This window comes from Procambarus clarkii, chromosome 34 (genome assembly GCF_040958095.1).
Source record: "Procambarus clarkii isolate CNS0578487 chromosome 34, FALCON_Pclarkii_2.0, whole genome shotgun sequence".
Taxonomy (NCBI): Eukaryota; Metazoa; Arthropoda; class Malacostraca; order Decapoda; family Cambaridae; genus Procambarus; species Procambarus clarkii.
The window spans coordinates 38,923,100-38,948,452 of NC_091183.1; the positions used below are offsets into that span (position 1 = coordinate 38,923,100).

The 25,353-nt window shown below is 36.8% G+C and overlaps 1 protein-coding gene across 6 annotated transcripts; it reads left to right on the forward strand.

Annotated features, from left to right (window-relative positions):
• Window positions 1-1,420: 1,420 nt before the first annotated feature.
• Window positions 1,421-25,086, forward strand: LOC123762081 (erythroid differentiation-related factor 1). Of its 6 annotated transcripts, none has more exons than XM_045748370.2 (19): window positions 1,421-1,522; window positions 1,641-1,827; window positions 3,332-3,643; window positions 4,287-4,417; window positions 5,827-6,082; window positions 6,340-6,495; window positions 6,832-7,045; window positions 7,921-8,148; window positions 8,774-9,027; window positions 11,371-11,633; window positions 11,887-12,300; window positions 12,750-12,994; window positions 13,825-13,998; window positions 14,354-14,583; window positions 15,577-15,723; window positions 16,296-16,450; window positions 17,642-17,790; window positions 19,722-20,091; window positions 23,744-25,086. In XM_045748370.2, exons 3-19 carry the CDS (start codon window positions 3,335-3,337, stop codon window positions 23,886-23,888), a joined length of 3,840 nt encoding a protein of 1,279 aa, XP_045604326.1. In that variant the 5' UTR covers window positions 1,421-1,522; window positions 1,641-1,827; window positions 3,332-3,334; the 3' UTR covers window positions 23,889-25,086. The 6 variants fall into 6 exon arrangements, with proteins under 6 accessions (XP_045604326.1, XP_045604324.1, XP_069191990.1 ...); XM_045748368.2 differs by having other exon boundaries at window positions 1,641-1,779; XM_069335889.1 differs by having other exon boundaries at window positions 1,641-1,779; window positions 13,825-13,950.
• Window positions 25,087-25,353: the final 267 nt, after the last annotated feature.

A 25,353-nucleotide genomic window follows, 5' to 3' on the forward strand; every position in this document is an offset into this window, starting at 1 on the left:
AAGCACAATTAGGTGAGTACACAGATAATGAGGAGAAAACCACTTTTCGTCTTGGTGATTCAAACACGCTATGGCGATAACATTTTAGTAATAAATTTAATTATTAATATCTTTAATTATAAATGATATTAATTTGAAGGTAATAATAATGGTAATAAACATAGGTGAAAGTTTACCCTGGGTAAAATAACTTAATATTAATGTTTTAAGTTAATGCACTGTACTTGTTGAACTAAAATGACTTGAAGTTTAACATCGTGAGATTAACTTTATATGTTAAACTTGGTAAGTGTAACAAGGGTAAATTGAATAATGTGTTACTTCCAGAGAGTAAGTCTAACAATGAAGACTTACATTGGTGAAAGTGCTACCTTGGGTAAAATAACAATAATACAGTAGCATTGTATGAGGTTAACATTGTATTGCCGGGTGTGGGGCCAATTCAATTCAATTTCTTTCTTTATTATGCAGCCCATACCCATCCCGTGGGCGGTGGTGTATAGGATTACAGAGGCACATAATCGGTTCAGGAACTGAACCCTCTAGTTCATTTAGCTAAGCAAATAACAATCTTTTGACGCTAGTTACACAATTATTAATGTTATATATACATGTACACATACTCATATATACATTATCATATATATATACATATACATATTTAATCACCGACACAAATACACACATCAATAATCTTTAGTATCACAAGTGATTAACAAGAGGCTCACAACAGTCACTATACAAGGCACTTTACATCTATAGTGGGTCACACAGTTACTAGTCTTACTCCACACCCACCCAACTGGGCGGCAGCTTTACAGTCATGTGCATGCATTACCTGCAGTAAGTAAATTTGGGATACTTCGCTAAGATTTCGGGTAGTACATCATTATGAATGAAGTACTTACACATTTCTTGGACACTATTGATGGTGTTATCTCTAAATTCCGCGATTTTTAAGCAGTAGTTGGTCTAATCTAAGGGACCTTGATGCGCTTATCATGTCCTTTGTAACTTTTCCAGCACCGTCCAGATGAGTGTGGTGGTGCATAATAAATAAACTAAATTCTCTCTAAATAACTAACTATGCAACCATTCGTACCACGTGCTTGTGTTTTGCCTTCGATCAGCTGATGCTCTTCTAGTATCATAATAACATCTCATATTCTATTATTAATGGGTCTAGTCCGTGAGGATATCTCTAGTCATATAATGCTATAAGGCCAGTCATATAGGCCTTCACCTCCAGGACCTCACTATAGCCCCAATACTCAATTATTACAGTTTAAAATGAAATTACTTTCCCTCGACAACAGAAAAAAAACTCCCCACAGAACAAAAAAATTATTTGTAAGAATTTAATTTATAACTGAAAACAGGGAAATGGACAAAACAAATTACGTAGCCGTATTTAATAATAGTATACAAAAAGATCCCTGGATCTTCACTTGGCATAAAAGACATTTCTAGAATATGAAGCTATAGTGTTTACTCCCAGGTGGTCAAGAGTGGTTCCCAGGTGGTATGAATTACTTTGCCTGTCCGTGCTAGTGCCTTTGCAAGAATGTAAAAAATATCGCTCTAATGTAATCTCGCCAACCCATTGTACCTTGTTGTAAATCAAAATATTATAATTATAGTGTAGAGGCGTGTGCAGGGAGCGTGAGAACGTTGTGTGGCCGGCCGCCGCCTGCTGGCCCTCTGGACCAACGTTAGTGTGTGGTGGCTGGCCTTCACGGTGGTGTCCCGGGGTAACCTTCACTCACCTGGCACAACTAGGTGAGGTACACTGTTCCAAGATAAGGACATGGACCATAGTCTTCTAAGGTACGGACCACGGTATCCCAAGACTGTCCATGGACACGGACCACAGTATCCCAGGACTGTCCATGGACACGGACCACAATATCCAAGGACATGGTCCACAGTATCCAAGGGCATGTACCACAGTATCCAAGGGCATGTACCACAGTATCCAAGGACATGGACCAAAGTATCTAAGGACACAGACCACAGTATCCAAGGACACTGACAATAGTATCCAAGGACACTGACAATAGTATCCAAGGACACTGACAATAGTATCCCTGGACACGGACCACAGTTTACAAGAACACGGACCACAATATCCCAGGACATGGACCACAGTATCCCTGGACACGGACCTCAGTATTCTAGAGTGCGGACCGCAGAGCCCATTGGACAGCGACCGCAGTGCTGATTGTCGAAGATCAATGCCCTCCTGAGATATCTCCTGAGGTGTTTTGGTAACCTTCATTGTGGTCTAATTCCTCTTTGAGTTGGGGCCCTAGTCTAAGGTGGTGGGCTTATTTACACACTTTGGGTCGTGCATGACGGTGAAAGGGGAGTCACTATGGACTAAAGAAAAATTAAGTATACTAGGCACTGCAGTGTTACACACAAGCAAAAAGTGTACTGTACCTGAATTTACCTGAACTAAAATATCTAGTGGCTTTATTCAGGTTGAGTAAATTCTTTGATTCGAGCTTCCTGTCTCCTGGTGATACATGGGTTGACCCAACCGATACTTGGGTCAGATTCCCATAGGGTTCGGATCAGTCATTCAGGAAGATTTTGCCTTTTTCTCTGCTGGTAGAGTTGTGATGGACTAGGTGCCAAGTCTAGAGCTAGATTCTGCTGTGTAGTTCCTGGGATGTGCCTTAATACATTTTGACTTTGATAGACACCCTTGTTGTTTTGTGTTTGCCTATTGTTGGGTGCAATTTTGTTTTAACCTACGTGTGTGAAACGAGTTTCAGCGATACACTTCAATTTTGCTGGAGTCGTCTTTCCTGGTTGAAGCGTGAGATGTGGCTCTTTATTTTATTTATTTTTGTTGTTTGTTGAGGCTTTTGCAATTATTGTTGGCTGTGGCCCCTGCATTTACTGCCATGGCATTTTGGTAACAAGATTTAGTTGTGGGTCTATTCAATGCTTATCTACCTAGCTTCCTCTGCTGGTTGCAGCCTATAATACCCTCAACTTTTGGTTTTGTATTAGCTGGCATGCTACCCTTCCAGGGAGGCAGTTAACTTTCCTCCAGGGAAGCAAGTTAACTGGGAGAGTAAAAATAGTCTCCTCTGGCTTCTCTTCCTAATCATGTGGGAAGAAAATCTTTAAAAGGTACTGTACCTGCCAAGATGTGATGAATGTCAGAGAGAGAGTGGACATTGAATAACTCTGGTTGAATGACTCAAGAAATGAGCCATGAAATGAGTCAGAAATTGAATGACTCAAGAAAATAAGCAATAATTTCATTGCTCTTTATGTCCAATAGGTATACAGTATAACTAATCAACATGTATTTCAGGTTATGGAGACCACTGACAAAGACGAAGCAGAGGCAGCTTCTGCTGAAGATAAAGATGTGGAGAATGCACTTACACCAAGAATAACAAATTCTCTTGTCATCTCACCTTCAAAATCCGTTACAAGGTCTTCACAAGCTTTGAGTCCTATACGAAAGCCATCAAGAAGCAACAGCCATGGTGACTTCATTAGTCAGAGTAAGAGCCAAGAGTCTTACGGGCAAACGGAAATTGATGGAAATGTGTATGCTGGGAAATTAAATGAAAACCAAGAGTTACGTATTCATTCTGCAGCAGTTGTGAAGAGTTCTGAAGTGAGTCAAATGATCCTCTATATTTATCATTATTTCTCCATTTATGTTTTTTCACTTGCATGTAAACAGACTATTCTAATTTTCTCCAAGTCATTACTATGGTACTAGCACTTAGAAATATTGCTCTGATAGCATTGCTTCTGTCCTTACTTCTGTACAGTACTGTACTGTAATTTTCTTGTACTTTAAGAAATCTTAATATCTAAAATAATTTTTTCTTAGTATAGGCTAATTGGTCAGTCACTTATTCAATATTTCAATTCCCCATAGGACATTTTGCATTCCAAAGCCTCCAAGCACTACACTTTGCTTGTCTGCTGCTTGGCTGGAGCTTGTACTGTTGGTATGGTCTTAAAGTGCTATTAGAAAAGAGTCCTGCTAGTTTAGTTTAGTTCATTTATTATACACCTCATACCCATCTTGTGGGCAGTAGTGGAAAGGGTTACAGAGGCACATAATGGGCTCAGGGACTGAACCCCATTCCTGCTGGGAGATGGAAAGTAGCACTGAACCAAGTTAGTTTGCGGGATGTGGGTGCAATCAATTGATCACCTCGAAAAGGAATAATTCATCTGTACTCGGTGTCTTTATTTTATTAACTAAATTATATATTGGTAAAAATCATCTATTTTATCATTTTTAGGTTGAGTTTCCTGTACAGTTTCATGAACTTCAGTCAAATACAGATCTAAAGATGCCCCCATCAAATTGGCTGCAGGAGCATTCTTCTATTCGGCTACCTAACCCAACACAAAAACACGCAGACTTTTCAAGGTATAGTAGGTGTAATGTTTTATTTAAAGATGCATTAGTGTAGTCATCTTGCAAACAACTCCTCCTCTGCAGATTGAGTTTCCTTATCATTTACTCGTAACTTAATAATTAGGCACTCACTATATTATGCAGACTGTGCTGTTGCTGCATTTCATTTTAGTAGAAACCTGGTTTGACATAAGCTATGTAAATTTAATTAAGAGCTTCCATGTTTAGATTTCTATACCCCATTCTTATGTTTGCCAGTTTTCCATATGCGGCTGATGTTATCCTGTTTGTGTGGTTCTAGTGTTAGTTCTAGAATTATATTCGATTATAAAATATTTTATGAGTTGTGTAGTTGCCTTCTTGTTATAGTTTATTGCTTTTGGTCTGCTGTCTCCTCATATCATCATCATCATCTTTTAACTTGTTGGTATTGAACTCCAGCAACTATTTGTCTGCCTACTTTTGTTAATACTGTTTCACACTAACAGCCTCATTCAAAGAAGGAGTAATTGCTGATCAGTTAGCATGCAAAAATCTTTTACTGCTAAAATCCACACAATAAATCATCTAAATTATTGGGATCACTTAACAATTCTAAATCTATTCCCTTGAATACAGGCAGGAGAGAGAAATAATAATTTACACTTGTAAAATACTGAAAGGGCTGGTTCCAAATCTGCATATAGAAATAACACCACATGCGACCAGAAGACATGACAGGATGTGTAAAATAGTCCCATTAAAAAGTAGGGGTGCAGTAGGTATGCTGAGAGAGAGAGAACTATTATCAACATAATAGGTCCAAAACTTTGCAACACACTCCCTCTACACATAACGGGGCATAACTGGCAGACCTTTCACAGTGTTCAAAAGAGAACTTGATAAACACCTTCAAAGGATACCTGATCAACCAGGCTGCGAGCAGCTGCGTCAAACAGCCTGGTTGACCAGACCCCCCAACCAGGAGGCCTGGTCAGAGACCGAACCTTAGGATGTTGATTCTTGGAATCGTTGAAAAGTAAAGGTAAAGCATTTTTCCGGATTCCGAGAGTTCTGCAGTTTATTGTTTTGCTGTATTTAAAATTCTAATTAGTGAATAACAAAGAATTCCTTACTGCCTCCTTCAGTTGCCATGGTTATACTTGGCCTAATCCTTATGCTTTCAGGTGTCTTTTTACCTTCATTAACCATGGATATAAACATAGCATAAATAAAAAGTTTTAATGCTAAGTTGTAATTATACTTGTAGCTAATGTTTGAGCTTCAGCTTTAAAATTTTGTGGAATCAAATATAAGTATGAATGTGTATGTGTTTTAAATAATTTTATTTGGGACTTTAAATAATACATTGGATATTGGTATTTTCTCTCAGGCTTTAATAAGGAAAAATTACAATAATTATATAAATTTTCATTCTGCAGCTTTCTCATGGCTCATCAGTTCCCAGACTGCATTGGTGAGGTAGATTTAGTATCAGATGCCGAAAACATCAAGAAACTGCTCAAAATCCCATATAATCCAAAAGCTCATGTTAGCATGATGATCCATCGAGTGGGCAAGACTCTCCTCATAGATGAATTTGATGTGTACAAATACTTACTAAGGCAATCTGAAAAGGAGTGGCATTGGCTAAGACGATTCTTTTTTGAACATGTTCTTCAATCTTTAACTCACAAGGTAAGCGTTATGGAGTGATTCTGTGATACTGTAGTACAGTACTTAATTTTCCTCAATCTGTCCTTTGATATAAAATCTGGAAGAAAATTCTTCATTACCTGTATTGATGTCTGGCTAGCAGCAGACCTCTTGATGTGTGATTCCCATGATTACTTGTTTTAATGTCAATGATTTCTTTGCCATTTTGGGATGTAATGATTTTTAAGAAATTCTTATTTTATTGCTGTTACTACATAAGCACCATGTTTTTTAAATAGGAGAATGTACTGGTTCGCCCCAACAAGAGTCGGAATGTTGTTCAGAGTCGAAGTTTACTGTCAAAGTTTCTGTATCACAGTATAAACGATGAAGAGGCTAGACCACCTAGCCCTCCATCTCAGCCAGTAACGGAAAGTCCTGTCTCCATGCGGAGGGTAATTAATTTTCTGTGCTCGGTACATTTCTAATATTTTATCATTATGAATTGATAGTATGGTATTACAGTACTTGTATATGACATTGTTCATGTTTAACATGTAAATAATTTTGATGAAAGATTTAAATTTATTCTGTGAATCATGTTATCATATCATCATTAACATAAATCCTTTCATGTTGCATAATATATTATGGAAATACTTTATCACATTCTAAAGTGAATGTTCATTGTTTTTTGCAAGTTGCATAACAGTAATAATGTTTGTAAACATATATAAAATGTGCTGAAATTGCTACAGTATACATCTGATGATAAATTGTTTACCTGTTAGCCATCACTAGTCATGACTGAAGTGATGCCTGAACCTGCACTTGAGGAACAACTTCCTCAGGCCTCCGCTCAAGCATTTACCCGTAATGTTGTGTGGAATTTTGAAGATCTTCATATGCTGATTGGGACTGATCTACCTATTTTTGGTGGTGGAACTCATCCTTGTGTCTCATTAAGACTTCGTGATATGAGCAAACCCATCAACATACTGACTGGTGAGTGAGTGTCAGGTTGTAAACATTGATATATAATCTAGGACAAAGATCTTACTGCTAAAGTTTATGATGTTAAATACCAAAAATTTGTACCTTCCCAGAGAGTATGTGTATTTTTAATTAATAACCAATTCCCACTATAATTTGGTTCTATGTAAAATAAAAATTATATAAAACTCTGTAAGGACTTTATCATAATGCATTTCTGGCCAGAACACTGACAGGTAGGTAGGTATATACGCAGATTGATGTGTAGGCGGGTATTTAGGAAGGTTTCCTAGAAAATTTGTATCATAACAGAAGATGAGATATGGTAAAATACTAACATAGGTAAACCTTTCAAAGTATGAAAAAGAGTACAAAGGGAGAGTGAGTTAGAGGTGGAAGGAAATGACTTGAGAGACAATATTCTTGGGGCTCTTGGCAAATCAGGAGAAATAGTTTTTAGGGTGATGAGTGTAAGTAAGAGTACAGTACACTGTACATGAATGGTAATTAATCAGGAGAGCCACTGTGACAAGAAAGTATTTCTTTAGTGTTAGAGTAGGAAGCATTTAGTTTGAAGTAGAATGTAGTTGAGGTTAACTGTGTACTAAGTTTGAAAGTAGGCTCAACATAATGAGTATCATGACTGACAAAGAAAGGTACAGTAGAAACTTAAACCAAAGAAAGGCCCAGAAACTTAAGCTTGTTCATGTAAGCATTTAAATTTACACACATTTTCCTTGTTATGTTTGTTTTGGTAGAAAATTTTTAAAAATGTTTAATTTAAAATTTTAGTACAATTGATAGTTCTCTTGAACTGCATTAAACGGTATATTGTACAGTATTACAAAATGTGTTTTATTTACAGAATGCTCTCTCCTTTCTTTCAGGAATTGACTATTGGCTGGATAACCTTATGTGTAATGTACCTGAAGTAGTTATGTGCTACCACTTGGAGGGCATCGTTCAAAAGTACGAATTGATCAAAACTGAGGATCTGCCACACATGTCTGATTGTCAGTTTTCCCCTAGACTAGTTCGAGATGTGGCTCAGAATATTCTTTCATTTCTCAACAGCAAAGCAACAAAAGAAGGCCACACTTACTGGCTCTTTAAAGGTAAATGTATATTATTATTATTATTATTATTATTATTATTATTATTATTATTATTATTATTATTATTATTATTATTGGTAGTTCGACTAAAATGTACTTTCTGAGCTGCCACATTCTGCTTCTTTAGTGTCCTTGATGTAGGAGCATGTGCCATCAAGCAGTATGAGATACTGTACTGCACTGGCACAATGATGATCTTTTCAGATTGTCCTTACAGAGTCATAATAGGAGCTGTGGAGTCGGTAAAGAGTTTTTTCCACTAAAGAATGATCAGAAAATGACTTATTTCTAAACAAAAAATCTAAGCCCTACATAAACCCTCCTTTAGATCACAATTGACTGCCAGGGAAGCTGTTTGATAATCGCTAGTTTGGCTGTTTGGCAACTTAAGTAGACTGCCACCAGATGATAGCCCGGACACATGCGAGGTTTGCAAGGATGCATGAATTGGTTTGACGGTTCAATATATTCTTACATGCATGAATACATTTCATGTTTCACCACACCGGTCTTCATATTGGGTACATCATTCCCAAAAATACAACTCTTGGGCATTAATATACTATGGAATAAAAAGTAAATGTAAATTCAAATACTTCACAATTAATATTTCTCTGTCCTACAGGCAAGGATGATGACATAGTAAAGCTGTATGATCTGACATCACTATGCACAGAGGGTCGAGTGTGTGTTGATGGAACCGAAGAAGAGATCCAAACAGAAGACTCTGGAAACCCTTTTACTATTCCAGTTGCAATGCTATTTTATCGTGTTGCTAAAAACATGCGTGCCTCAGAAGATGCTCATAATAAAATTGCTTCCATCAGAGCTCTACTTAAAAATTCCATCACATTATTAGACAAGAATGAATATCCAAAGGTGAGCTTCACCCAAAACTGGTTTTGTAAGCCAAATATATTAAAAGAAATTTTTCTGAGCTAAGGCAAGTCAGATTCTCCCACGACACCTAAATGGTCTACCCAGGACTCGTATTACTCGCCTAGCTCTCAACACTTTTATCCACAATGTGATAGGAATCTTTGTAAGTGATTCTGTCATACATCTAAGGAAAGGATACAGTAGTAAGTGTAACTCAAAATGCCACCCAGAATACAAGCATTAATACATGGCTGTAATCCTAACATTATTTGAGTCTTCAACCAGGAAGCAAAGCAACCACTCGCTGTTACTGTTGTAGGGTGGGACACTTGCTTCTGTTCTGGAGTTTTCTTGTTTGGATTTTGGTCCCTCTACTGCTTCATGGTTGTAATATCAAGTCCCTTCCTGTGTGTTTATATTTGTGGTTGTATTGTTTCTAGTGTTGTAATTTGATGTTTCTATTTCTATAATGTTTACTACACTAGGAAGTAATGGGGCTTAGATTCCTGTTTGCCTCAGGTGTTCCTCAAGTAGAATGTTGGTGTGGTCTTCACCTTGTGTGTGTGTGTGTGTGTGTGTGTGTGTGTGTGCGTGCCCTGTATTTGGGGTTAATCACCATTTATTCTGCCTGCTGCTGTTGGTATGTCCCTGCGTAAATTGTCTAGATTCCCCAGTTGGGTCCCCAGGGAAAGAGGGTTATCTTTCCTGCTTCCCCAGAAAATTGTTTACTGTTCTTTGGTGTTTTGCTCATGGTCCATTGAAGGATTCACCTAGTTCCCAGGTGTGGCCTTAGTTCTCTACTTGGGTCCCTCAATTTCCTGAGTGTTCTGGATTTTCACAGGGACATCCCCAGGGTCTTCCACATTCGCTTTTGTTCCATTATACTATATGGTAATTCTGCTCTGCATTCCATTCCCATTGTGTCCTTCCTGATGCTCGAGGGTATTTCTTGGCCAAAAGTGATGACTCGGAAGGACTACCAAAGTTGGCTACCTGTGTTCTTGCCATGTTCTGCAGGGTTTAGTTTTCTGTTGGGGTGCTGTCTTCCCTTTCTTCTGCTGTGAAACTGGGTTTGCTGCTTTGTGTGGGGCTTGACCTGGGGCAGTACTTTTGTTTTGTGATCACATTGGCTTTGCTCATATTCCTAGCTCGCCTCCTACATGTAGGGGGTGAAATGCTTTTTCCGTTGTTTAGCACTATTTGATTACTACCCGACTGAAGTATTGTATTAACTTTTGCTGTCAACCTTCGGTTGAAGTTTTTTAAGTCCTTGTATCTGTTTTATAGGTTTCACCATCCCCTTCCTTTCTATTGGGTAGAGTCAGGTGCCCTAAGGCCGACCTCTCCCTTTTTATCGGCTTCTTTCAGTGAAGCTCATGGATCCTCATGATGATGATTCTTAATTATCCCCCCACCCACCCCCAAAGAGGCATGGATTTGCACTTCTGATCCTGTGCACATCCCCAATTTTTGTTGGGCTTTGTTTCCTACTCTGCCTTGTTGTTTGGCTGCCCTTGATGCCCTTTATATACTGGGTATTTGCTCTTTGCTGTTGATATTTTTGGTTGCGGTAGTTTCTGGCAATTTCCAGTTGGTTTGCCCCTTCATTGATGGTGTGTATGAGGCACCCATTTGCATGGGAGTTCTCTTTCATTCATATACGTGTTTGCCTGTGTATGCCAGGTATTGGTTGCATAGGCAATGGGATTTTACCATGGCTTGGTATTTCTTGCTCTGGCTTAACAGTTAATGCATTTGCATGTGCCTTGGGTTTGGTATTGCTTGTGTTTTAATGCTTTTGAACTCGCCTCTCCCGTTAGCCTTTGTGTTAGCATGCATTGGGTAGGAGCATACTAGTCTCTTGGTCTTCATGACCTTGCTCATTTTGTTTGTGGCTTACAGCCTGGGTTTGGGGGATGTGGTTGTCTTGTTCTGGATTGAAGTACTCAAATGAATAAAATGGGTTTATGTAATATTAATAAGGTTCAAAGTACATAAACACAAATTGGGTAGAATGGGGAAACAAAGGATACAAAATAGATACATTTAGATGTGGAAAAGACCTAGGAAAATCCCTCGTTTCGAACTAGGGTTGTTGATTTATGGAACAAAGTGAAGACTTAAGACAAATATGTCTCGTTTGCAATCAAAGTATGCCAATATTATAAGGTCAAAAATCATATCAATTAAAGTTGTAAAATGTATTGTTCATCATTGCATTAATTTTATGCCAGCTTAATTTTGGTTAACTGGGAAATAAAACTGAAACACAAGTCTAAGCAATTGTTTTTACAGTTTCATGTTTATTTTTATATTTATTTGTTGATAATATTGATTTTTCAGATTGTGTCCTCTGCGCATTACATGCTGTCCGACCTGTATGTGCCACAAGACATTGATCCCGACTCCCCGGTTCTCTCTGACTGCAGTGATGAGGACAGTGAATGGTCATCCACTGTAGGAAGTGACGATGAGAATGACGATGATGAAGTTAGTTGTGACCAAAATGAAACCCAGTCAGTCACTCCAGCCAATCCAAGTTCGACTATTAAAGTGTCATCACTGTGCAAGCCTCACACCAGTAAAACACAGTCACATTATTACAAGTAAGTTTAAAATTAAATGATACTCTGAATTGAATATATTACATGCTTTTATTTTAAATCCTGCATATGTTCAATTTTTTCCAAAACAGATATACAGTATAAGCGAGCTGTTAAAACAGGAAAGATTCTCGCCTGGCTTTGGAATAATCTGATGGAATACAGTTCTAAATGTGAAAAATATGCATAAAAAAAAACTATTCTGTAATATTTTAGCATTTCTGTGTGTGTGTGATACAATTCAAACAACTTTCAGAGCACCACCACTGTTAGGCACACTAGAGGAACGATGCCAGTGTGCCTTGAAGCATATTGTTGAAGCTCTCCAGTGTCTGCATGCATCCAGTACCATGGAGCACGAGCACTGTGGAACTAAAAGGAGTAGAGAGTCCACAAGTTCATCAAGGAGTCAGGATCAAGAAGAACCCAAAATGGCTCGACCTTTTCACCCCATCCCAATGCCTTACTCGCCTCTGAATAGTGATACCGATGATGGAAAGAAGGCTTTAGTTGTAGCTAAAGAGCGTCCTGTTGAAGATCACTTAATGGTTTCTGTGTTGTGCCAGCAGTATTCTGTTGCCAGTTGGTTGGATAAACTTACTGTCCTCTTACTCAGAAAAGCATCATTAGTGTACTTAGTGATGGCCAGAACAAATTTCAATGCACAAAGGTAAGTGTTGCATTTCATTATCACTGAAATAGGTCATTAGATTTTTGGTCATATATATTGTACTGTACTTACAATTCTACCTTACTTTCATATCATCATAAACTGTATTAGACATTTCCTTATTAAAGCATTCTGTTTTTTCTCTACAGTATTTCTGAATTAGGCATTTGTCTTTATGATTTAGCCTTGATAAATAGTGCTCATTCTAAATAGGAAGGCAGCCTTCCCAGTGGGGTTGCATTGTGAATTTGATAAGTGATGGTTGCAGCCTTTCATTCATGATAAGTCAAAATGGTGACTCTGCACCAGTGCATTATACAAATTGGTATTATGGCTCCTTTCATCTTCCATATGGAGTTATCCATATTGGAGAAAGGAGGTTCAGAAAACAATTAATTAATGCAGTTGTGTTTCAGCTGTGCACCTACACCGTTCTGTATATTTATCAGGTATGGGCTGGCTCTTCGATGCATTAGATTTTCTCTCCATGCTTGGCATGGAATGGCACGGCGTCTTGGTCTTGAGGAAAGTGAAGTACCTATTCCTTGTCAAGCATTAACTCTGGCTGGTGACATATTCTACATGATATCCAAAGCATGGGAAGAAGTTGCCAGCCATATAGATGACTATAACAGTCTCACTGCAACTCACCAGGATATGCTCACTCTTCTTGAAAGTATTTTACCTGCTCAAGGTCAGTGTTGTTATGAGTAAGTTTGATGTAAATGTTAGCCTCTGAGTGAATTTGTAATAGGCAAAGTTTAGTGATTGTATGTCTAGTTGCATACTTTGTAACATTTTATTCAGTATTTAATTACAAACTATCAATTCATAATCAGCTTTTCAAACCATCAAAATGCACGAAACATTATTTGGGTGGGTCACTGCAAAGCTTTACTCATTGACCTCTTTAAATACAGTACTGCTTTGTACCCCCATGGGAGTTAGATCTATCCCTTCTTTCTTTTTTGTCCTTTCTGTATTCTTATCTTAGGACCAACCGAATGGGTTGTCTAAGAATTAAGACTGAGTGAATATGAAAAACACTTTTCTGAGAAGAAATATTTAGATGCCTCTGGTTTCTTCCTTTCTGAGTTTTTGAGGTGTGAATGGTGATACCTGCTGTTGGTGGTATGTGTAGGTAGCTAGATAGGCAAACAAGCAATTAGAATCCTCTGTTTGTGGTTGCTTGTGATGCCAAGATGTTTGATTAATTCATCTGTTGGCCATTCTGGTTTCAAGTGATCTACATTGACCCCTAGTAGCTAATATGAGACTACAGGGATGCCTTAATATTCCTTGTGGCTCTGGTGCCAGTATGTCGCCCTTCATTACTTGTTTCATGCTCCTGGACAACAGTACTATTATAGACAGTAGATTTTGCCGTAGGAAATAACTAAATGAATATGCTCAGAAAGGTGATTTTATTATTCACTCGAAGCCTTAATTTTATGTTGAGATGACTGGTGTTTGTTGATAAAAATTTGACAAAACTCTATAGCAGAAAATGCTTTTTCTTGGCAGAGTGTAGCTGGACTATCAAATTGCCATGTGATGTGGAAGAGGCTCTGGCATTAAGTTGTGTGAGCTTTGAAAAAGCCTTCACTGCTGCAGACCCTCAAGCTGCAATGCTTCTTTCCCGCAGGCTGGGTAATGTTTGTAATGAATTAGGCGTTATGTACATGAACCAAGCATCTAGTAAGTATATTTTGTATTTTCAGCTAAAAAAAATTATAGGCATACTAGAGGCACACTTATCCTTTACTGAACACAATGGTGTGTATAGGCATTATACAGCAACAATAAAGTCTTTACCTCATTATCCTTCAAAGATTAGTTTGGAATCCCTGTTCCTCTTTGCTTAATTATGAAACCAGCCCTCAAAAATAGAATATGTTACTCAATCATTGTGTGAATTACAGTAGCATAGAGGTAGTATGTGTGTTAACAGCTTTTCAAGACTGTGTGTTTTGCAACATAACCAGCAATTTGTTTTGTGCCCACCTTGACAATTTGTTCGAGTTTATTAATGTGGTCTTTTTCTCTTTATTAGAACTGTGCGAAGAAAAAGATATTGGCTTCCAAGGTACAGAGGAACTTTGGCAAAGGAGTGCACAAGTTTTGAACCGAGGCATTGAGAATTTTGCTCGAGTGAATGATTTGGCAAATATAGCCCTCTTGCATTCTAATACAGGCCGTTTACTAAGACTTTGTGCCTTCTATTCTGTGCCCAAAGATGGTCCAAGGCAGTTTATAAATCCTGAGAGGTATTATTATGATGAGGTAAATTTTGTTGATACTGTACTATATATTTCATAGGTAAATAAAGTTTAAAATTTAATTGTTGCACTTTCAAGAAATTTATATACTGTAAATTAATTTATCTTGTATTAGACCTCAGTCCTTGCTATGCTTTTCCAACATTCCTGAGAAGTTTGTCCCCCTTTTGTAGTAAGGAAATGGTAATAATGTCTATGTTGCTTTTAATTTTCAACTTATTTAATAAAATTTAAATGGTTCTGCAGTCATAAGTTATAGACTAAGGATCAAATTTCAATTCATCTTTCTTCTTTTAAGTGATAGGTTAAGAACAGAATGGCTCATTCTGTACTCCAATGAGCAAACCTGGAGTCTCATTTATTATTACCCTATTTCATAATATAGGTGTATCCTGAAGTACACATACAATAATATGAAATATCACTGAATAATGTAAGAGTGACGTTTCTCTGATTTTCTCTGAAATTTCGGTAATTTCCTATGATTTTCTGATTCTGCCATACAATGCGCGTGTGTATTCGGTAAACAAATGCATCTATAAATTTGACACTAGCTAGGCACACCTTTGTTATACAGTGGTGCAATCACTGCTCATTCCTTAACATTATGAACTACTATTTCCTTCTGGCAAATTCTACACCATTCCTTTTTTCTCCACATCGTTAAATCGACTACAAATCCCTCGTTAACACCTCTGCAGCTTTTCCTGCAATACAGGAATAAGTTTTTAAGACTTCATCAGTGTGTGTCATTCTTGGCAAAATTGTTATTAAAATATTTGTAAGTGTTAAAAGCAAATAATTGTGCAATTAATAATTTTACATCATATAATGGTACTGTAGTGGAAATGTTTGGAATATAAAGTTAACTTTGTACATTATTATTGTATAAGGTTCTATAGGTTCTATACCGTTTACTGTATATTTTATATTCAATTTTTACTAATATTTAGTGTAATTTTTTAAAGATAATTTTTTTTATGTATCTGTTTTATAGGCAATAAAAGAATATCAGAAAGCATTAGAGGTGTTGAAATCTAGGAAAAAGAGCACAGAGATATGGGATCTGGTTGTATGGGAATATGGTACAACCCTCTACACTATGGCTTCATTGCTACAGGATCATCCACCACTTGTTACAACGGTCAGTCTTACTATATTTTATTGAACTAACTTACTGTACTTGGAGGTACATAATGATTCATAATTTCAGTTCACTTCATCAGTTATTCTTGGTATGTATTCACAAATTTGTTAATTTAGGTGAGCAGTAAGATATAAGAGTGAAGGTGAGGACTAGTTTCTCAAATTAATTATATTGTCAAAGCAAATGTTTAAAATAAAATAAGGTGTTATTAATCCCTTTCAATTATATTAAACTGGGTCAACATTGAGGAATGACTCCACAGACACTCCTGTGGTAATGTATTGTATCTCTGTGCCGAAGTAAGACAACCACTTAAAGGAGCAACCGAGTTCCTTACACAGAACACAGCTCTTCATCTAAATTGAAATCATTACTTCATATTAAACAAAAAGTTATATCTAAATATTAATCATTTTGACTGAATTAAAGTTGAATTTATTTGCCAATTTTGTTATGCCCAGTAACTTGAACCAAATAGCACCTCTGAATTAGTTTTTTTTATATTTGTAACTTTCCTATTATACAAAGTATTACATTAAAGGATTATTGAAGATGGTGTTATTCCACAGGTGGGAGAAGATATTGGACGTGAAGTTTTGGATCTGCTCACAAAAGCTCTTAAGTACTGCGATGTGAAAACCCCTGGAGTTCGGCAACCACTTTATCAATACAGAGCTGCCGTTATATATATGCGATTGGCAGGCATATATCACAATGCTGTCAGGTAAGGAAGAGTTTGTTCCATTCTTCTTTAAATCAGTTAGATAATACGATATATGATGTTTATTTTAACCCTTAAATTGCTCCCATTGCTATCTGTGATTACCTCTTGTTGTTGAATTGTCAAATGCAATTTGTTTTCACTAGTCTTGTGAACTATTTTTGTCCTCACCATGATGTAGGACTTTTAATTAGCCAAGTTGACTGAGGTTAAATTTCCATGCTCAAAAAAATAATTAACCCTTGTAATGCCATGTTTGCAAATGATGCTTTAGATTTTACCTGACAATACCACAGACTGATTATTTATAAATATTGTAGGGAGGCAGGTATGGCTGGGTGAGGTAGGGTGGCAGGAGGCTGCCACTTGTAAGCTGCCCATTCCTTAAAACGTACAATAAAAAGTCATAATATAATACAGTACAGTATACACATTTTTTTATGCTTCTCACTATAATAACCTTCTACAGTATTTCTACCATACTTATATAGATATTGGTTATATAAGTTTTGCAATTTGGTTTTCAAATTTGGTAAAATAGGATAGACAGGTTTTTTTTTGGCAAGAAAATTATGAAAATATTCAACAACATTTTGGAATTTTGTACACAGCTGCCACCAACACACTGGTAAAAAATAAAAATACTGTATACTATTATTTGTTGGTCTTGGTATTAGTAAATCATATGTTTATTATTTTATGCTGAAATAGTTTGGATGGCTTGATGTAACCGAGTGAGGGAGACAAAAGTGGTCGAGAAGCCACTTTTGTCTCCCTCGCTCATTACTATACCTTGAGGTTACCTTAGGTGCTTCCGGGGCTTAGTGTCCCTGCGGCCCGGTCATCGACCAGGCCTCCTGGTCCTCCTGGACCATTACAACAGTATTATTGCCAGTGCCACAGTCCTCAGTTTCCTATAATAAAAATTTTACCATAATATTTTGTCGTAATTATTTTTCAACATAGAATCGGTGCTAAATAACAATTTGTAGGATTGGTGGCTTCCTGTATGTACAGTACTTGTATAGCCCATTGTGTTACTAAAAAATAAGTTAATTGGCCAATATGCAAAAGTTACAGCAGAGAAATTTTGAGAATTTATTTCTTGAGTCTATTTTTCTTCAATTCATTGTATGTGTGGTATATATCATGGTTACTGCCCATAAAGTGTTATAACCTCAATTTATATTTCAGACAAGGCAACGGTGACATGAAAAATATTAGACACTTGGCAGAACTGAATTATAGTAAAGCAGCGGCTCTATTCATGCAGTTAGAGAATCCCATTGATATACTGAAAGTACAGTTGGATCAAACAGTGCTGATAGAAGATCAATTACAAGGTATTTATTTATTATCTGAAACATTACAATTATTAAATAATTATCTTGACCAATAGATTTTGTTTTTAAATTTGGTAATAATTTTGTGACTGGGGGAATTGTGACAAAAAGGTTAAGTTTTCAGTTTAGAACCATGTAATTATCAGTTTCTGGTTGTCATTTTTCTCGTTTGCTTTATTCCAGTGTATGTTTTTATCTATTAGATCATCTCTAAATTAGTACAGTATTTGTCTTTGTGATAGTCATTGGGGCTGCCCCCTATAATAATGGCTGCTGTATTCTCTTAACCCTCAACTTGCTCTCATCACTTGTTGCTCACCTGGGCCACTGTAGTTGTCATCGATTGACAATTTACAGTTATTGTTGTCTTCTTTTATATGTCAATGATGTTAATATGGTTATAATAACTAGAAGTACTGTATAATGATATAATGGAGTTAACTAAGACCCATGAACAAATTATTTCATTTTAAAATTGATTACTATGCTCTTAGGTTGTGTATTAAAGGTCTGCAGTTATCGCCAATAACAATTTGGTTCTCGCCAGTGTTTCAGTTCATGCCTGGACGACATTGCCAGAGAAAATTATTGGAAAGGACTGGGTTGCAAGACACTTGCCTTAAGCTGTGCTAGGACAATATTTACATGTAATAGGTGGACATACTGCATTATGTAAACCTATACTGCACACAGTATTCAGTCATTGTTCCTGTCAAACTAGTAACTGAAACAATAAATATAAAGTGATATCTAAGGGGAACATATGAGTACTCATTGCTGCACTGATATCAGCAACTCTCATGTGCTGTGTGTATTGACACCATGACCTCACCGCCCAGCTTCCTTCTGCAGCTCTCAAAAGCAGAAAAACGGATTGTGTATTTTTGTATAATTTTCCTTATACGTTGTTTGCAAATGTGTCATCCAATAAGAACAAATTTTTTGTTTTGTGCACAGACAAGGTGATAATGTTGAGGTTAACAAGGATTGAATCAATCATTCTCATGACATTCTCAGAGCCAGTGCCACAATGAGCTTTTAAAGTGGCTTTTGCAGGGTCAATAAAGGTGCTACTGGATCACTGTAGATATGGCTGTAGTGGCCAACAGGTGCATTCCATAAAACCTTCAAGCTTTCTACACAATCTCCCTTGTGATCATAATTGACAATCAAACTAGGTGTCGACCTAAATGCTTGCAACCGGCTCTTGAAACTAGTACACTCGACCACCACCATAAAAAGACCTTGTGATTATGCACCGGCATAATCACAAGGTCTCACTAACCATTTGTGTACCAACAAAATCTCACCAGTACCCTGTGGCATTGTAGCCATGTCACATGTTTTATGTGGCCTAAACTTACCTTAGGTCAGCTAAGTGAAAATAGCTCAGGTAATAGACTTTGTACTTGTATGAAAAATGCATTTCTATTCCCATGGTTCTTTGATAGGAATAATATGAAAGTGCTTAGTGAAGTGGACTGCAATGTGGTTCAGGTGCTGCTATCTGGTGGAGGTAGGGACAGGCAGTGAATTAACCAGCCAGAAATTTGCAAAGACACTCCTTGGCAATCTCGGAGTTGTTAAGTATGTTCCAACATTAAAGCGGGCTTGAATAGTACTTTTGTGTGTGCTATAATTTGAGCTTTCCATAGCTTACTTTAGCTGGATGACAGCCTCCAAAGTCACCAATACCAGTAGCACCTGGGTGGGGACATATGAAAAATTTTCACATGACATTGGTACCTCAATTGTAAACTGCCCTGGCTTCATGATTCACTCCCCTTAGATTCAGAATCTAACCTTAGAGAGCATTTTAGTAAGTCTGCTCATGACTTGTGCAAGAGACATGCACTTCACAACAGGTTCATATACTCAGAACCTGTTGTGTAATTATGTATATAAATTATGATTGTTTTAACTTTTTTCAGGAATATCAAATCAACAAATCCTCGTCAAACTCCATTTGTTCATTCTTCAACTACTGGTAGACTGTATTCCAGCTCTAAAGCTCAGTGAGGCCTCTGCTAAAGTCAGCCAAACCAACACTCATAATATTCAGCACATAAGCCCTTGCAGTAACAATCAGAATACACAAATGGAAGATACCAACATGGATGATGGAAGACAACATAAAGAGAACAACAATACAGAAGAAATCAGCTGCCAAACTGAAACCCTTACATATGAGGATGAGGATAGTCAAGAAAAAATAAGGGCTCTGTTAGTTTTGTTTGAGAAGAAGCTTCAAAATTCCATCATGGCCCTTATAAAGATAAATTCTTCAAAATCAAGAAAAAGGTAAGTGTAAATAGTTTTAACACAGATTAACATAGTGATCCCTGTATTATAGCACTTGCAGTTATAAGTGTTCTTTATGTCAGTATAATATAATTTCACTCGATTGATTGATTGATTTTTAAGATATACAGTAAGAAAATTTGGCAATAAACTACAGCAGCTCATTCTCACAAATGCAAATACTGTTTGAACAAATATAACTGCAAATTTGCTTACTTTAAGCAAAACCTTCTAACTTAACTAAGTTTATGGTCTTTGGTCCAGTTGGTCAAGAACAATTGGAAATTTGGTTGTCAAGTTCTTTTTCTATCCTTGGTTTCCTATCCTATCCTATTTTGTTGGAATGAAGCTAACAGAATTGAGTAAATACATACAAAATTCTGAGTTATGGGAGCACTACAAGCACTTGCCTTACTGGGAGAGTAGTATAGTTAAGTATTAATTTAGTGTTATGTTTGTACCCTGGGTTATCTTGAGATGATTTCGGGTCTTTAGTGTCCCCGCGGCCCGGTCCTCGACCAGGCCTCCACCCCCAGGAAGCAGCCCGTGACAGCTGACTAACACTCGGGTACCTATTTACTGCTAGGTAACAGGGGCATAGGGTGAAAGAAACTCTGCCCATTGTTTCTCGCTGGCGCCTGGGATCGAACCCAGGACCACAGGATCACAAGTCCAGCGTGCTGTCCGCTCGACCGACCGGCTTTTGGGTGTTAAAACACCCAAACTATCCATCCATCATGCAAAAGAACAATTGTATTCTCTTCAGTAACATGCATCATAATGACACGTTAATACAGGGAATAACAGTATTGTAGAATATATTTGTTAGATTACATAAATGACAAATACAGTATTTTTTGTTTAACCGTTTGTGCTTAGGTGAGCAAACACCCAAGGGTGTTAACTAAGGGCACATGGTTAATAAAAAGTGCACAGTTAGGTAATTACAAACATATGTGGAAAGAAATTTAAAGAACGCATGACAGGAACGAGATCTAGGGGTTGTTTTGGATAGTAAACTGTTACCAGATGAACACATAAAAGAACATTATTTGAGGAGTATATGTGCTGCTTTGCCACTTCAGAATCACTCTCAATTACTTGGATGATGGAATACTAAAGAAACTGTTTGACTTTGGTGAGACTAAAATTGGAATATGCAGCAGTTATATTCCAAATAACCCATATCTCAAGAAGCAAATCAATAAACTGGGAAAGGTGTAAAGGGATGCTACAAAATGACTTTCAGAACTGAAAAACAAGAGTTAAAGAAGGGCTAGAGGCGTTAAATATGCCAAAGCTAGAAAATAGAAGAAAAAGAGGTGATATGATCACTTACAAAATTATGACAGGAATTTACCAAATTGACAAAGAGGAATTCCTGAAACCATCAACATCAAGAACAAGAGGTTACCGATACAAGCTGAGGAAACAAACATGTCAAAAAAATATTAGGCAGTTTTCCTTTGCAAACAGAGTGGTAGACAGTTGAAACACGTTAAGTGAGAAGGTGGTGGGGGCCAAAACCACTGCTAGTGGTTTGCTAGTAGTTGCAAAGCATTATATGACAGAGTGCTGGGGAGACAGACACCACAAGCATAGCTCTCATCCTGTAACTACTGTACAATTAGGTAATTACAAGCTCATCCTGACTAACCTTCAACAACACTGAATTAAACGAATAATTAAGTTTTACACAATCTTTCTTTTGTCTTGCCCACAATAAATCAATCATTGGTGCAGAATTTGGTGTCAAGCTTGGTGTCAACAGACACACAAGCTAAAGATTAAGATCTGAGCACCAAAAGTCAATCCCGGTAAACATATCAGCAGAAAATTTATTTAATATATGTATTCATAGTTCTGACAATCAGATAGGATGGAGCAGTCACTGACAAATAATATATATATATATACACAATCGCCATTGCGATCACAAATGTAAAATGATTATAAAGAATTTGATATCCACAAGCATGGGTAGGCACGAGAGTGAGGCAAGGTGGGAGGCAGCTCAAGTGGGAATCAAACCAAAAATAAGTTTGCTTGTTTTCATATGTCTTTGGACACATTATTTTGTTCTCCTGTTATCTTGAGGCTGATCAGTTTGTTCAGTGCTGGCTGTGCACAATAATGGCTTCACAGTTTTAGACTCCATACACAGTTTCAAATGTGTAATAGGCTCGGGAATCTGTAAATCACCAGTTGATCGACAGTTAAAAGGCGGGACCAATGAGCTGAAGTTCAACCCCCGCAAGCGCAACTAGGTGAATACAGTTTTGAGTTCATACTACTACATTCACAGTTGTCTGGTGTGAAGTATGCATCTAAGGCTGCATGTTTTTTTGTTGTCCCCTAAATATGAACAGCTGGTTCCTCACTGTGTTTAGCCATTGCATTGTGCTTTGGCAAGTGGCCTGTAAACCTTCAGTCAGGGAATGAGTGACCTGATGTTTCTCTGCCTGTGTTATTGGCCATTATAACACTACACTATGAAGATTTGGATGACAATGCATGTTGTACCATGTGTGGATTCTGTATAATTTTCAACTTCAGTGACCATTCCTTGTACCACCAGCAGTTTCATCTTTGGGCTCCATCTTATTTTGATCTCCATATGTATGATGTATAGTATGTTTTGTTTGAATGGATGCTGTATTCAAACTTTCATCTTGGTAATTGGCTTATGAATTACCTGCCAGGCTAAGAGCTCATGGGCTGAAATATCTGCCGGGATGATTACAATTTCATGTTTTTTTTGGCTGATCTTGTGGCTTCTACTTAACTAGTCAAAAGTTTCAGGTTTGGAAGAACATGGCTAGTTGCGCATTTGCTTTAGGTGCTTTGCCTCTCATTTTATCTGCAATGTGCCCTCATTCCCATGCTCCAACACTTGTGGGACCCGAGAGTCTTCAGTCTGTGTTCTTATGTATAAATATAAGATATAGTTCAGCCTGCTCTAATATAATAGATCAAAATTTTGATTAGCAATAATAAAATAGAAGTGGGAGAGCAATGCTGGAAATGGATCTTATTTTAGAGGTGCATGTAAAATTGAAAACATGAATACATAAGGAAATTACAATAACATGGTATATCTGAGAACAATTTTGGAGCAGGCCCACTTCTGGGAGTACCCAGGATGCTGGTTCAATCCTCGTCCTGCTCCAAAGATTTTCTCATTGAAAATGTGGACAATGACAAGTGAGTGATAGTGTGAAAGTATACATAGAACTTACAAGATAAAATAGTTTAAAAATATAAATAATTTATTACATCGATTAAGAATCTGAACATGCGATTGTTTAATGAAGACAGTAAGTACTGTAGATGTATTCATTTTGTAAATTATAAGTCATAGGAGAAACCAAAAAGAAAATGAAATGCATGAATATGTAGGTGAGTGGGGTGATTGGTTTTCCCCCATTGGATTATCAGAGTTCATGATGAGGGTGTACTGACATGTTGGAACACAAAAATAAATTAAATCTTAATTTTAGAGTACAGTACTAATAATTGAGTTATGCATTAGGTTATCCAGTGATTCTTAAGTGATTTTTGAAGTGAAAACCTGCTCTAGCATAAGAAAAGACATGAACATTACTGTATAAGAGTTAAGTATCTTATATGCATTCTTTGTGTCCATCAACAGCAGTCATCTTGGGAATGATATAAGTCTTCTGAAAGAGATGTACAGTTTGAGCCTCAACATCCAATCCTTACCACTGGCCACACACCTGCTCACTGCCACGACAGGCATCTCTCCGTTACTCAACCAGATACGCATCCGAAGATGATATCTTTGATATACTGTACTTCTACTGCCCATTGGTGTTGAAAAGATATACAGTATATATTTTGGAGTTGGAACTGCAGTAGTGCATACATACTAGTTTAATTATATTTTGATAGATTTAAAGGGTTCTGCAACTCAGACAAAAATAAACTACAGTATGTATGTAAAAGTGTATATATACCCAGTTTGATCAACTTAGGACATGAAATATATAATACTACATACAAATTAAATATGTACTACGCATAAATGTTTCTTCTAGATTTATTTCCAACTTAGAATCATAAATTATTTTTCAGAGGGCAAAGTTAAGTTCACCTGTGAACTTTTTCCAATTTTAATTATTGGATCAGGTTGGTCGTTTATTCAATAAGTTTTATCAATCACCCAAACCAAAAGGTTTCTCGAGTTTTATCAATGCCTTAGTTTATAATATTAATTTTGTAAATAAAAGAAAATCACTATCTTGGAAAAACACTTGTAATGTTTATAAAAGAATTAAAAAAAAAAATAGCAAAATATATGGAGATACAGCAAATATGCTAATGAGTATTGTATAGAAATGAGGAATTAGCTTTCTTGTTACCTTGAAAATTAAAGTTTTAAAAGTTATAAATGACAGCATTGCCCTGTTGAAAACTAAGGAAAGTACTGTACTGTGATATCGGTAATGGACTCCTATATGTCAACTACTCGTTGAAGATTTCGTGGATCAATGTCCCCACGTGAATGTCATCAAGGGTGAAAAATTCTGTTTAAGTTGAATACTGGATAGAACCCAATGCAATGTGATAGTTATTTTTCTTCAAGTCTATTTACTTAGTTTTCTCCTATTAATTAATTACTTTACATAATTTTCTAAAGCCTGTTTATTTTGCTAGCATCTGAATATCATTGCTTAATTAAAATAAATTCCTCTACATTTGTGATAGTAAAAGAGATTGATCTATCACAATGACTGAAAGGTACGATGAGAATGGAAATATTTTTACAAAATAAAATGAAGGAACACAGGGAAGTGACAAAAAGTTGGAAATTTGCTACCATTATATTTTTGTATTTAATGACAAAACTTAAAAAGAAAAATATAGGATAGTGAGTCATTTATTTCAAGTAATTTCCAGAAAATGAGTGCTTGGCAGAAATTAGTCTCATAACTATCAATGATCATAAAGACTTTATTAAATAATTGTTTATAATACCATATATTAATTTACCACGGAATTAAGGATAAGAGTTATTGAATTAAAAATGTGTGATTGTGAGGTGTACACAACCTTTAAAGAGAAGTCATAGGACATAGTGAATGTAGAGGCATGACTTTGAGAGCAGCGAGTGTGACTGAAGTTGTGTGAATTCTCTTATATGCAGGAAATACTTTATCAAGCTATCACTTTTGGTTGTCCTATACATTAAGATCTGTTATGTAACAGGATTGAGAACGTTCAGGTGAGATGACATTTCAT